Source organism: Melanostigma gelatinosum (genome assembly GCF_949748355.1).
Source record: "Melanostigma gelatinosum genome assembly, chromosome: 17".
Classification (NCBI taxonomy): domain Eukaryota; kingdom Metazoa; phylum Chordata; class Actinopteri; order Perciformes; family Zoarcidae; genus Melanostigma; species Melanostigma gelatinosum.
Window position 1 is genome coordinate 20,125,640 of NC_136650.1, and position 14,144 is coordinate 20,139,783.

At 42.0% G+C, this 14,144-nt stretch overlaps 2 protein-coding genes across 3 annotated transcripts in view; both read right to left on the reverse strand.

The window, feature by feature from the left end:
• Positions 1-4,716, reverse strand: part of trappc9 (trafficking protein particle complex subunit 9) — a 131,854-nt gene extending 127,138 nt beyond the window's left edge. The window contains exons 1-5 of one of the 2 annotated variants that reach the window (XM_079287573.1): positions 4,630-4,716; positions 3,255-3,850; positions 2,101-2,246; positions 1,546-1,671; positions 472-498 (exon numbers count right to left, since the gene is read on the reverse strand). In XM_079287573.1, coding sequence (XP_079143699.1) covers positions 472-498; positions 1,546-1,671; positions 2,101-2,246; positions 3,255-3,838 — 883 coding nt within the window. In that variant the 5' untranslated portion in view covers positions 3,839-3,850; positions 4,630-4,716. The remainder of the gene's footprint in view (positions 1-471; positions 499-1,545; positions 1,672-2,100; positions 2,247-3,254; positions 3,851-4,629) is intronic. The other variant, XM_079287574.1, reaches the window with a different exon arrangement.
• Positions 4,717-5,690: 974 nt separating this feature from the next.
• On the reverse strand, positions 5,691-11,241 carry sh3bgrl3 (SH3 domain binding glutamate-rich protein like 3). Its single transcript, XM_079288587.1, has 3 exons — positions 11,110-11,241; positions 9,457-9,624; positions 5,691-8,130 (listed from the first exon to the last, which is right to left on the reverse strand). Exons 1-3 carry the CDS (start codon positions 11,173-11,175, stop codon positions 8,065-8,067), a joined length of 300 nt encoding a protein of 99 aa, XP_079144713.1. The 5' UTR covers positions 11,176-11,241; the 3' UTR covers positions 5,691-8,064.
• Positions 11,242-14,144: the final 2,903 nt, after the last annotated feature.

Sequence of the window (14,144 nt, forward strand, 5' to 3'; positions counted from 1 at the left end):
ACATGAAAGTATGCACCACTGGTGATGAGCTGTCACCTGCTGGTGCTTCTAGATACTTAACTTTGTGTTCAAACGGCGAAGAAAACATTTTAAATGTCTTTGATCGGGTTAAGTGATCTTTGTGTAATAATCAGGAGTAAGATGTGAGCTGTTAGAACAATGAGACCTCAATAAATAATAATAGAAGCTAGTAAGAGGGACCATTTGAAGTCTTTAGTTGTAGTCATGTGATGTGTGCGTGGCAGGTACGTTAGGAGAAAAACAATAAAGGTGACGGTAAACCAACACAGGAGAGAACACTACCTGCCATGAGGGGGAAAAAACATCAATCAAATGTCAAAGGATAAAATAAACCAATCAGGAAGCTGATGATGGGAGATGAAAAATGACATCAAACACGGGGGAAACTCGACCACAAGCAATGAGGCAGATTGTTGTCTACAAGAGCTATGTTGGTTAGACATACCATACCTGGGTCAATGAGAACCTCCTGAGCTCCTACAGACAGAGAGAAAGAACGCAGATTCACTCCATGACGCAATGTTAGCAGAGTTAGTCCCAACAATGTGCTGAATGGCTGCAGCAGTTCTCCTCCGAAATGCACGAATTAAGAGTCACGAGGAGCTTTTGGCATGCAGCTGACTTCACCAAAACAACCTCGAGTGGCTCCATTTTCAGTGGGTGGGTCCTGGTTCCATTGGCAGGTGCAGGAGAACGCACACATGCACACAAAGTGATAAACCGTCCGGCACAAAGGCAGAGAAGAGTTCTAGCTAGTAAACGGGCACCGGAGATATAGATATAGATATAGATATATCTATATCTATATCTATATATAGATATATCTATATATAGATATAGATATATCTATATCTATATATAGATATATCTATATATAGATACAGATATATCTATATCTATATATAGATATATCTATATATAGATACAGATATATCTATATATAGATATAGATATATATAGATATATCTATATATAGATATAGATATATATAGATATATCTATAAATAGATATATCTATATCTACATATAGATATATGTATAAATAGATATAGACAGGAATTTTACATCGCAGAACACGGGAGCAGCCTTGATTGATTAGTCAGATGTAGAAGCCGACAACAATGAAACAATGATGATCTGCACTAAATGAATCAACAATGTAATAAATGATGCAGTCCTCAGAGAACATCATAAAAGCAGCTCTTCATCATTGCTTATCTTCAAAGTGGGATAACACGCTGCTCTCCTTGTTGTGTAGTTACATCCAAGGCAGTGTTAATGTAACACCATGTTAATAGCATGTTCATACAGATTCAATGATGTTCAGTTTAAACACAATCAGGGATGCACGTCTTGTACTCTGCACACAAAGGAAGCAGCTGAGCTGAGCGAAGCTGAGCGGTGTTTGAGTTGCCGGTCAGCAGCGACACTCTCACTCGTCACAGCTCACAGGCAGCAGCCTTCAGTTGTCGTTCCATCCAGACCACTGTTCTAACCCGTGTGGTTACAGAGGGACGGGCTCACCTGGTCGGTGGCGTTTCCCTGCGTCTGCCGGCTGGGAGATGCTCGGCTTTCGTCCTGCAGTCTTCCCCACTGTGCCTCCGGGGTAGTGGAAGATAACGGAGGCTGAACACAAACCCTCCAACGCAGCTGGAGGGGCACGAACAATAGAAGACAGACGTTCCATTTCTTGTTCATTGTTCTTCACCGGTCTCTGCAGGAGCCTCTGAAGCTCGCTGGATCATTAAAGTTCTCAAGCCTTCATGTTCACACTGCTAATAAACTGACAAGGCTAATGTTATGAAATACCAAACATTTGTTTGAGGTAATTACAGAGTTCCTAAATCAGAGATTTTTCATACGTAAAATCTCGGTACACGTTTGGCACAAGGATGCTTTTGTGTTGTATGCGTTTACGTTACAAAACAAACTATCAAATCTCGATACTGGTATTATTGACCTCAAAAGTCCAGTATCGGCCAGACGCTGATACGTTTCATAAACTAACAGCAGCAATAAAGTCATTCTAGCCTTGTAAATCCTATTTTATAGAAGTAAGCTGCCATTCTGCCGACTCACCACCCAGCCAGAGGAAGTCATTGACGCCCCTGAGCAGCTCCACAGCCATGTGGTAGTGGACCAGGGCGTCCTGCAGCATGCCCGCCTGCAGACACAAGTCCCCCACGTGCTTCCTCATCCGCCCCTGGCAGCGCTTTTTATAATGCCTGAGAGAGAGAAACATGTTCAGGCAGCAGCAGGGGGAATGGCGTGGCTCAAATAAAATACGTGTTTTTAAAATTGATTTCAGTTGATTCATATCGTTAATAACAAACAGCTCCGACTTGCTGCTATTGTCATTTCTTATGCCAGGAGAGGAGACTCGAGTGAGTCCGAGCAGTCAGCTACAGAAGGAGAAGTAAGGAGCGGGAGAGCAGACGCAAAGGGGAGCAACAGAACGAGGACGGAGCGTGAGCTGACCTACGACCCCGCAGTCGTGCACGATGACACGGGCACTCGGGGAGGAGCAGCTTCACCGGGACACGGGGGGAAGTAACCGTTACAGGGGAAACTATGAACCCCGCTGAGCAAGACATGTGAACATTCTGAGCTCTTTAAGAAAAACATCTATTGTGGGAAATCTATGAGATACATTTGGCAGATTCAAAATGAATAGTAATGCTCAGTACACGACTTATCAGAGGAAAACTCAAATAAAAAGGAGGTTGTTCTTAAGGGACTCATGAAGAAAATACCACAGCAGTTAAATTAGATCTTTGGGCATGAGTTCAAATTCATGTTTTTATGAGCGGACGTGCAGCTTCAATCCAGATTTTTCAATCAGTTTGTGTGTAAATTGAAACGTGCGGAGGAGCGATGAGTTGGGCTCGGAGTCATGACAGCACAGAGGTCTGGTATTTTCTTTCAGGGGATCAATACGGGTTCACTAAACGTATGAGTCTAACGTCTCACCTTTTCACACCCAACAATAAACTCACAGGACAGTATGAGAGAAAAGAAAACAGAAGAAAGACACATAAACCAAAAGGTAAACAAACGAAAAATGAACGCAGCACAAATCAAAAGACAGATTTTTGAGAGGAGAATTTTTGAGCAGGCGATGTGCAACAAGTAACAAAGACGCACTAACAGCTTGCAAACAATGCAGTAAATCTCTGGCTGCAGAGATAACCAGCCTCTAAATGCTAAAGGGCTTTTGGTGGAGAACAACTCACCTGCTATCCGTGTCCAAACCCACAAAGTCCTTCTTCTCAAAGGGCACACAGAGCAGTGGTATCTTGTCACCTGACTTGTCCGTGGCCCGGTCGAGCCGCTTGGACTCCAGAACGATAAATATGGACTCCACAAAGTCATCCACTCTCTTCTCCACATCAGAGCAGTCGTCAAAGCTGGGGTAGAAGGCCACGTCGGTCCGCTGCTGCTCTGCCACCTCTCCCTGCAGCCCGAACACCAGCAAGCGGGAGTCGTACAGCGTGGAGCTGTACACCTCCTTCTGGCCGTGGAAGCGCTCGGCGGTCTGGGGCCACTCTTTGGCCGAGGCGCAGCTGGTGATGGAGATGAGGCCCACCACCTTGCGGTGGGTCTGGAAGTCTCCCCACTCGTTGTTTTCGGGCAGGTAGTGGTGGCGGTAGCGGATGTAGAGGAGGCGCTGCGAGTCCCTGATGCTCACCTGGCTCACGCTGGAGATTCGTTTGTAGATCTTGAAGAACTGGTCCTCGGGTACTATGCCCACCGGCTGGACCACCACCAGTACCGTCTGGTGGTCCTCGGCACTTTGCATGTAGTCTGGCACGCTCATCTTCGCATGGGGCTGAAAAACATTACCGGGAATAGAGCTGATCATAATCCCAGAATGACTTCTGTGCATCTTATCATTACAACTTAATTCATTATTTAACCCTTCATACATTTGTTAAGTAGAGAAAAGTTCAAATAAAATCTGTTCTGGAGCCGAAATTCTCCAGAGTAAGCAGAGTATTGTTTATGGAAAGAGATACTGTTGCAGATGTGGTTTCATATTTTAAACGGAAATTTTCAACACCGTTTCGGAACATTTTTCATCTCCATTGTATTGGGATGGAGGAAGACGTTTATGGGTCAACATCTCAAAAGCTAGGCACATCAAATTAGATAGATAGATTAGATAGATAGACTTTATTTCAGACTCGGGGTCCATAAAAAGACAGACACAAACAATAAAATAGAATGCAGAGATATGAAAATACCAATTTACACCTTCAAACATTAGCTGCGTTTGTGTTTTTGTTTAGTGTCACTCCAAAGTGTCCTCCAAAGACAGCCTCTGACGTTTGAATGAAAACGTGCTGCTTGGAGACTCTGACGCATAAACGATGGTAAACCTGGAACGACCCCTAAATAATAATAAAAACGTCTCCACCTAAACGTTACCTTTACAGAAAAGCAATGCAACGCCTGCTGCTGTCTTTGCTAGTGGCAGTTAAATATGGAAGCTAACAACATTATTACAGTGGCCAAATGTGTCGGAACAGGAGACATTGTAATGAAAACAAAAGCTCTCGTGTCATTAGCTTGTATTTCGCTACTTCTATATCAATATAAATGTCTTACCGTACGTTGAGCTATGACGCTATATTAACGTCCCACAAAGAAATTCAGCTAAATGTTACAGCTTCCTTCTTCGGACCAGTGTTCTTGCAACAGCTGACGTTAATCAACAGAGAAACATCCGGTGGGTATTTTCAAAATAAAACAACCACAGGGGCGTGTGTGTGATGATATTAAAAGAACAGCCGGCGTTAAGAGATAACTTTACTGTTGTAGTTGGTGTAACTGAACCATGAATATCTCTGTTAGCGAGTATGATAGTCACATCACACATATTTCCCCAGTGGAGAATATAATTGCAGTTGTAGCATATTCTTAACATCGTGTGTAGAAGGGCAAAGTTCTTATCTGGGCTATTGTAAAGTATAATGCTCACAATATGTTATTTCCCAACCTTTATCCAATAGTATGTCCACAATTGAGGTGGATTTGCATTTTTGTATCTTGTTCATAGCAGCATACAACATGCAACTTTGTGTTTTGCTTTTAGTTTGAAATCAGGATCTATGTTTCCGGTTGTATCTCTTCTTCTTCTTCTTCTTCTTCTTCTTCTGCTAAAGTAGAAGCCCCATATGCCACATCAGCATCTCCTAAAGAATAAATTAGGTACTGCAACTGTGCAAAACATTAACATTGTTCTTCAAATGTATTCTGATTATATACATTATATATTATGATTTCCAAATTAATTATTATTGTTAATTTGAATAAATGTGTCATATGAATGTCCTCATATCAGCCAATCATATTAAACGAGCTGTTATGCATTTAACTAGCTCTGTTTGTACAAACCTGCTGTCATATTTTATCATATACAGAACATATTAATGATAAAGTCTGTGTGCAATAGTTAAAAGAAAATGTGAGGCATACATGCAGCATTGCTATAAATGTGTGGAAGATGTCCTCCATGTGACTTTATTGGCAGTCAGAATATTCCACTGACTTGCAAATTAGAAATTACTCCCTTGTGGGTGTGCAAATGTCCCCGCACTATCTTGGTAAATGTTTCCATTAAAACAAGGACGATATGAACAAGGACTAAATGAAAAAACATAGACATGTTGATTCAACTCCCATTTTATTCTTTTTTGTTCTCCCATAAATCATTTTTCACAATCTTCTTGGAAGACAACAGCATTTTAATCCTTATTTTTCTTTTTTTTGGGCCCAGGGGAATTGGTCCAAAAGCAAAGCAGGAGAGCGACATGGAATGTGTAAAACATGATTCATAGTGGATATACATCAGGCAAACATCTACAACCACCAACTTACAAAACACTGCACAAACATTGTGTGTGTGAAGGCCGTCTTTACCGGGGATCCCAAACTGTAACAACACAATTTTGAAAGCAGGGGAGGGTTGACAGAAGAGTTAGAGGAAAAACAACACGTTGTTCTTGATTTTAAAAAAAGACAAATAACCCAAAACATGAACATGACATATAACTGAATGAATGTGCATACATAGAAGAGAAAATAAGTAAAGCCTTCATGTTTCCCATGTGGTGACTGTTCCCTCAGGCCAGTAAGACTGAGTCAGCTCAATTTAAAACACACCAGCGTTGACCTTTTTCTCTGTGTTCAGAGTGAGGCAGGACGTCAGTGCATAGTCACATGACTGCATCTTCATGCCCGGGACAGTCTGTGAAACTGTAACATTTGAATAAACAGGAGGAATGACAAGCTAGAAGATTCACATCTTTTCCGTCTTATCGTTTACAATCGACATGGAATGCTCCCTTCTAAGTGTGTGCAGTCAAGTCAGTCATACGGAGCCTGAAACGAAGCTTCTAAACTATACGGATTATGGAAAACGTAGAAGAGAACAGGTAAGTGCTAATACTACGGTGAAAATACACCTGCACAGATATATATTGGCACCGATTGAGTAAGAAAAGTTGTTCATTCTGCTCTACTGGGTGCTGAAATCAAGCAGCTAACGACTGAAATGTTCAACCACACCAAGCTTTTAAATACCGGTAAGTCAGGCCCATTGGTGACCATTATCACACGTCGTTGATTCCAACAGGGGTCTCATTACTTGGATATTTATATTCATATTCTATCTATAAAAATGTATTATTTGACCTGTTCAATTATGTTTCCTGTAAATTGGATTTCCTCTCATGAAAGTATAAATGTTTCCACACTGAACGATATGTTGGTTGGGGAATACTGAATCCATTTTATGTTGCCTGCGCAGTAAAATGTAAATAAACAGATTATTGTAATTTGTTGATTTCAACTGTAGTATGTTAATACCCCCGACAGGCACAAACAATACATGGGGCACATATGAGCATATAATGTATGGGGCATATATAATGTATGAGTATATAAAAAAAAAGACACTGGGGCTGATGGCAATTTACAGACATTTGCAGGACTTAGCTTAAATGTACCCTGTGGATTTGTCACTACAAGTAGCGCTACGGACAGACATTTTTACAAGCGGGTTGTTCATATCACGCACACATGCAATACACACTCCTGCCACCAGTGTCGCCCTACACAGATTGACAGTCGTGGCGGTAACGCGCAGAGAAGAGCAACAATTTGTTCAAAAAGTCGGAGGAAGAACACTGCCTGCTAGCAAACAAGGATGTAAACAATATACGATATAAAATGTATTGTTTTAAATCGTCTTTGCAAATGTAATGAAGGAAATGTACCCAAGACGTTTGGTAGACCTTAACGCGTCTGAATGTCATTTTGTTTGTTACCTTTGTGTCATAGACGAGCACAAGTGTGTGGCTTAATTGAAGTAATTTGTACTTTTAATATTTGTCAAAAAAAGTACATGCTTTGAGTTCTGTTGGCATTATCGCCATCAGATTAACGTCAGATGAGCACAAGACGTCAAATGTTGCATGAAGTGACCAACGGACCAAAATTACAAAAAGCTGTCCACGCCCAAAAAAGGCATCTTTCAGCAGCTCCAAGTCGTACGATTAATTGGGTTTCAGGACGTTACAGTCCTTGCTACTTCCCAGTGCAATTGCATCAACGTGAAGTAAAAAATAGTGTGCGGTCATGTACACACATGGGAACTGGAAGGCTGCAGAGAAAGACGACAAAAGTAGTTAAGACTGAGTGATGACTGTGCGTTTGGTGTGCAGAGGATCAGGAAGATTCGGGGTGGAACGTTGTCATCCAGATTAGTAACTTAGTAACACTAGTCTGTCAGACGGGGAGAAGGTCAGAAAGAAATCAAAAGGAAAGAACAGAAGAAAAACAGATTAAGACTGAGTCGAATGGTGCAGTAGGGGGAATGTGTGTCCTCTGATTAGCTAGATATTTGGCATTCTCTGTTATGGCATTGAAAGTGAGTGGATACTGCCAGTGGTGCAGAGAGAGACTGGATGAAGGGCCTCCGTTAGGGCACAGGGTGTGAGGGGATATGGGGTTAAGACTGAGAATTACACTCCGCATTTCTCACTCCATCTTCAGAAATTGGTCGACTGTGTCTGCTTCCACCGCCTCAGACAACATGTCGTAGTCCTGTGGAGAGGAAGAGAGTCCATCGGCAAACACATTCTGATACGACGGCTGCATGGCCTCAGAAATGGCAAAAATAAAAATAAAAGTTTGTAATTTATGTTGAACAAAGAGCTCAAACAGAGCTGCCATTTCTTTACTAAAACCATAATAGTTCACGTAGATAAATCAACTTAAAATGTTAATTCCATTGCTGGGCACAAGATGACCATTATTTTGAAAATATCAGTGTTAAACCTGCAGGAACTGTTATTGGCCACTTGAGGGCAGCAGAAACAAGCTGTCACAAAACACCTTTTAGTTTGGTAATGTGAACTTGTTGGCCAACCGTTGCTTATTTACACATCTGGAGCAACATTATTTGTCATTTGGAGTTATGTTTCTGACCATGTGATAAATGTATGTCAATATTCACCCTCTTATCTCTGATTTGACCTCAACCAGCTCCTGATGGAAACACCGCTCAATGCTCTACATTCAGCAGCTAACTTGCGTACTGATGCCGAGCAGGAAGTGTACCGCAGGTTTTAAGAGATTCTTCTCTGAAAACAGTTCACCAGAGAGCTAAACAATGAACTGAAACTCAGGATGAAGCAGAGAGGAGCTCGAGATTCAGGTTTATCACTGGGACGATTGCTTAGCTCATGCATAGCTTACTGTGCTGCAGTTGCGCTAAAACCTATGAAACTTATGAGTTGCAAGTTAGTTACAACGTCTTACACATTCCCAGAGGAGATGTTAAGTCATGATTGTTAATAATGAAATGATAAAGACTATCATTAGCGGAGCCTGAGGAATATTTCCTTTGGCAGACTACATCCTTTTACATCTGGATGAGCTGACATACTCAGTTCTGTTCTGTACAGTAATAGTTATTTAAAATACACAAGTGGGACTTTGTGCTGCATTCGCTTGAGACAGGAATTGTCACAGAAACTGAAAATGTCTTTAATTGAGTCCCCATTTTGTTCTGTCTAATGCACAACAACACGCCGTTGTGCACGTGGGTGACAGGTACACATTACTGCCAGTGTTGTCACATTGTTCCACTAAACAACAGTTCGCAGGTTGAACACTTGGTTATAAGACAATTGTAAGCAATGTGTATTTAATATGTATTAAAAATGACGTTTTCCAGTTGAAATATAAACCTGTGCGTGCTTTCATGTGGACAATAACAGAGGCACGTTTCTTGACGGTTATCAGCCGTCATTCATGCCGAGACTTTTATGACTAGACTATTGGAGAGTGTGTGTGTGTGTGTGTGTGTGTGTGTGTGTGTGTGTGTGTGTGTGTGTGTGTGTGTGTGTGTGTGTGTGTTCTCCTCACCCCACAGTACTGGTCTTCGTTGAACAGCTGGGGAGGAACAGCTGACGGGTTCCCCGCTTTGCTTCTCATTTCGTCACAAACCTCTCTGCCCACAGAGATGTCGATGAGCTCGAACTGGATGCTTTTACTTTCAAGGATTCGCATCACTTCTGCCTGTTGAGACTTCACCTGAGAGAATAAAACACACACACACACACACAGACCATCAGAAATGTACTGAAGCCCAGCATACCAACTAGGAAACAGTCAATTAATTAAACCCCGAGCATTTTATCTGCTTGTGGTGACATTTGCCATTGCAACTCAAATCCTGCTTTCTATAAACTAAGCGGAACAAACGATGAACGGCCATCATGCTGAGATAAATAATGAGCAGACGAGTCATCAAACTCGTCTGCATAGTGCTGCAACAGAAAAGCAGTGGGTTATCTGGCTCCTGGGTGATGATTAATAGACCTCGGGAACGCTCTGCTATCTTTTGGGGGCGAATGAGGAAGTTGGGAGGGTGTTTCGCAAAGTCACCACACCCGAGCAACTGAAGACACACAAGATGGCGTTCAGTTGAGAAGAGGAATTGCTTTTACGAAGCTTCTCTGGATCGTGTGAAGTACAAAGTTACAACAGTTGACAACGTATATTTGAGTGGTATGGAGTGGAAACCCTTCTTGAAGCGCTGCGTGTATTCAACTTTTCTGATGTGTGATTCTGATGCAGAATAATCTATAAAATGCATCAAGAGAGGGAACACAATTCAAACTTAATAAAACCATTTATAAAATAAAAGGATTTATACTTGAGAACGTAGGAAGGACAGTCTTCATAAGGTCTAAATTAACAAAAATGTAAAATATATATATAAAATGAGAGAGAAATACTTTCATAAAATACAATAATAGGACAGATTAATGTGGCCGTGCAGCTGGTGATGAAGGCAGCAGAGACTTGTAATCGATCACCATCTTCCTCCGGCTTCAACAGAAAACCAGACATCAGCAGCGTTACTGCACGTGAGAGGGTTAAACGCTCGTGCACGTCACTGGACTTTTTCACAACATGATGAATTCCTAAAAAAAAACCGAATAGGTACCAGATGTGTGGCCCAGTGCTTTGTCATATACACTGTGTTCATACTGCTGCAAAACTTCGCGACAAAGTTAAAGTATTTAAGAGTTAAAAACGAACACGTGCATCAAACAATCAGATTTTTTCCTTCATTAAAGGGTCGTCAGTATTACGCGTAAGTATTACGCAAAGTGTAATAAATATGTATGTAATACATACGATCCATATTTTGAGGAGACATTTCTGCAAAATAAAATAGCTCGATAGAAACAACTTCCTCTAACGTGCCAACAAAGAGGAAACGAGGTGGAATCATGCATCCTGGTTCGCCTTTGCAAGTCCTTCGTGTTTTGTTTCACAACTGATAGCTTTCGTCTTTATTTCGGTAACGCTGACGTTACAATAATAACGGTATAAATGGGCGCTGACCAGCACAGGCCCGCTGCACTGTTAGTCAGGAGGAAGCGGACTGACTGATCGGGTGCTGGGTGTGTCTGTCGGGCTGAGCATTGGTACCGTCGTTGGCTGCAGCCGGAGCTTCAAGCGCAAACACGCCGTTTACGTTGGTGAAATTGCGGCCACTCGACTCACCGTCCGGGAGGCAGTCACGGTGGTGTAGTACAGTTTGATTCCCATCGCTGCTGCAGGTCCGTGCATTCCTTTTGTGTAACGTTATCTGCTGAGTAGCTTTCTCTCGCTTGCGTCAAGCTCCGGTGTTATCGATTAACAGCGAAGGAAGTTCAGCAGTATTTTTCAAAATAAAAGAAGCAAGGGGGAAATCAAATACAAAGATGGATTTTGTAGAAAGTCAAACGCGGAGGAAAAACAGTAAAAAGCAAGCATGAGCTGAAAAATAAAGATCTGACACAATTAATCGATTATAAATTGTTTAGAGAGAAGTGGCATTGGAAACGATGACAGGAAATGATTGCTTGTGTTCTGGTGAACTTGACTCTACTCTCCCTTCAGATCGAGGATTTCTACTGGCTGCTCAATTTAAAGAGACAGTGCTGAATTTTAAACTTTATGCACCGCACACTGAATATAATCCTGCTGGATTATTAATCTGCATATTGTCCTTCATCTTCTCTTTCTTCCACTCATACTTCTCTTCTTTCATTTTCTCCTTCTCGAACATTAGCCCCCTTTCTTTTGCATCTCAGTTTGTTGTTTCTGGTCCAATCCAACCCAAAAATTTAATTATTTTTACACATATATTACACATTACACATTTATTCTTCATATTGTGAACATTCTTTAGTCAATATTGTGTCGATTTCATCCTCTTTGCTCTACACACTGTACAGTTTATTGCAAAATATATATTTTACATATTTATTTTATTGTTGCTACTTTATATTTATCATTCTTGACTTTAGTTTTCTGTTGATTTTCTGTGAAAATGCACCACATTTCTAAGCTGAATAGACAAAATTCAGTAAATTGACAGCATTAAAGAGATAGGCCCTTAACTCTGTCTCCTCTGAGAAAACTTTGATTATATTATCTTCCTCTCTATGTTGTTCCACCTCACTGACTCTGAACACGGATCCATATGACTCACAATTCAACGCCCTTTCGCCTTCATCCAAAGCTTTCAGGTCAAGACAAGTGGACCAGTATCCTCAATGTGAAGCCTGGTTTATTATGGGGTTAAAGTGTACTTTGAGTTTGAGAGGTTCTCCCAATTCAGCACCAACAGCAGCACACGAGCACCACCCAGTGTTAATGAAAAGAACCACATGTTGACTGAGGGTACCAGAGCCTCTCAGACACAGAGGGAACTAAACCACAAGAGTTCAGACTAGTTGGAGATAAATCAAGAAGTTAAATATATTTTTACCATGAGAGCTTTATTTGATGAGTTTGTTTATTTCATTAATGCAGCATTAAGTGCCCATGTGAATCTGTCAACACACAAAACAAAACACACGCTGACTGGCAGTTTTAAAATGTTTATTAAAAAATAAAATAGAAAAAAATATATTTACATAAAAATGTCAAAAAAAACCAATGACAACCACAAGCTGGGCAGTGGTTCCCTCCGGCCACCGGTAGCTCTGTGTCCATGCAGAGGACCACTGCTCACATGAATCAGCCAGGACAAAGAGAGGCTGCCGCTTCTCTCTAAACAGCAGCCGCCAGTTTAAAATCCCTCATTGTATCGCAATGGGAGGGGGGGGGAGAGGAGTGTGGTAATATTACATTGCATCTACATGTACGCCATAAATCTCAGCGGTCCTGGCCACTCTCTGTCGCTTCCTTTTCACATCACATGAGGAGAGTGAGGCGCACCGAGCCGCTGACGTTTGAATCCATACAGACTTCCAGGATACTGCATGTCATGTCTTTTTGCTGTGTGGAGATGCAGGCAACTCTAACCCAGTCGACAACCTTCCGTCACCAACTTCATCTTTTCAGCCTCTCATCATTGCTGGTTCTAAATCGCTAAAAAGCAGACGTGGCTGTTAGGGATGCAGCTGGAAACTACATTCACTTTGTTATCCAATTGATAATCAGGCTAGGAGCGCATGGAACTGAGCATTTCATGCACCAACGCGATCACCTCCCTTTGGATGGAAATAATCCCCCGTAGGGAATAAACAGGGTGAAACGGTACAATGGTATGTCTGGGCACATCTAAGAGAAGTCTGTGGCGTCCATAATGATTGTTATTTGGGTCAAATCATTGAACACGAGAGGACTTTCTCTATCTGGACGTGATGAGTAGCTCATAATCTGCTGAGCCATCGGTCAAAACTGAAACCCTTCATCTGAGATTGAATTGATGCCAGGTGCGGTTTTGACTGTGGGGTCAGAGTTGCCATGGTTTAAAAGATGGAAAGGGAAACACAAATGGTGTAACAGTACTGAACAGAGTCAAAGAATCGTTGGTGGACACTCTGGACCTTCTGAAGTGCACCTGCAAGAGTGCAAGTCGCTCTCTCGGGTGCACTTGGCTCACGAAGCGTCTGATTAAAAAGCGGTGGTGGCGAGTCATGAGTCGCGATACGTTCTCACACACGTTTCAACTAGGTCACACACTACACAGACCCAACCACCCACATCAACATCCATCCGTACGCTCCTCACGTGTGACTGACTGCTGTAGAAAACTAGACTTTGAAAACATATCAGGACCTTCGTACAAACACAAGGGGGGGGTCAGTGGATGGACTTGTAGTTCACATGAGTTGACTTTTAAGTCTTGACAGTCAGTAACATTACTCCAGTCCAACAAGCAGGGTTTTGTCATTTTGGGGAGGGAAAAAAAAAAAAAAAAAAGGAAGACGAGAGTTGACACAATAATTACAATATCCACTTGCATAGTAATAACACCAGCGTGTGTAGTGTTCTGGGCGAGTCCCGTCTGCAGGTGTGTGTGTTTGCGTGACACGTTTGTGCTCGCGGGAAAAACGACATACGCACACTCCGAGTAAACACAAAGGAAGGCATTGCAAACAATTGGCGGAAGTACCTGGCAATCAAATATACACGAGATTCCTGAATGGAATCAAAATATGAGTTCCCTTTCACGAGGGCCCTCGGTTCAAGACTCCTCCTCCTCCTCCTCCTCCTCCTCCTCCTCCTCCTCCTCCTCCTCCTCCTCCTCCTCCTCCTCCTCC

What these genes read in the sequence shown, in the direction of transcription:
- sh3bgrl3 (XM_079288587.1), bottom strand. Translation starts at nt 11,175, where the DNA reads ATGCACGGACCTGCAGCAGCGATGGGAATCAAACTGTACTACACCACC. An exon ending in CCGTGACTGCCTCCCGGACG is followed by an intron (nt 9,625 to 11,109) that starts GTGAGTCGAGTG and finishes TTATTCTCTCAG; the next exon opens with GTGAAGTCTCAACAGGCAGA. An exon ending in ACGAAGACCAGTACTGTGGG is followed by an intron (nt 8,131 to 9,456) that starts GTGAGGAGAACA and finishes TCCTCTCCACAG; the next exon opens with GACTACGACATGTTGTCTGA.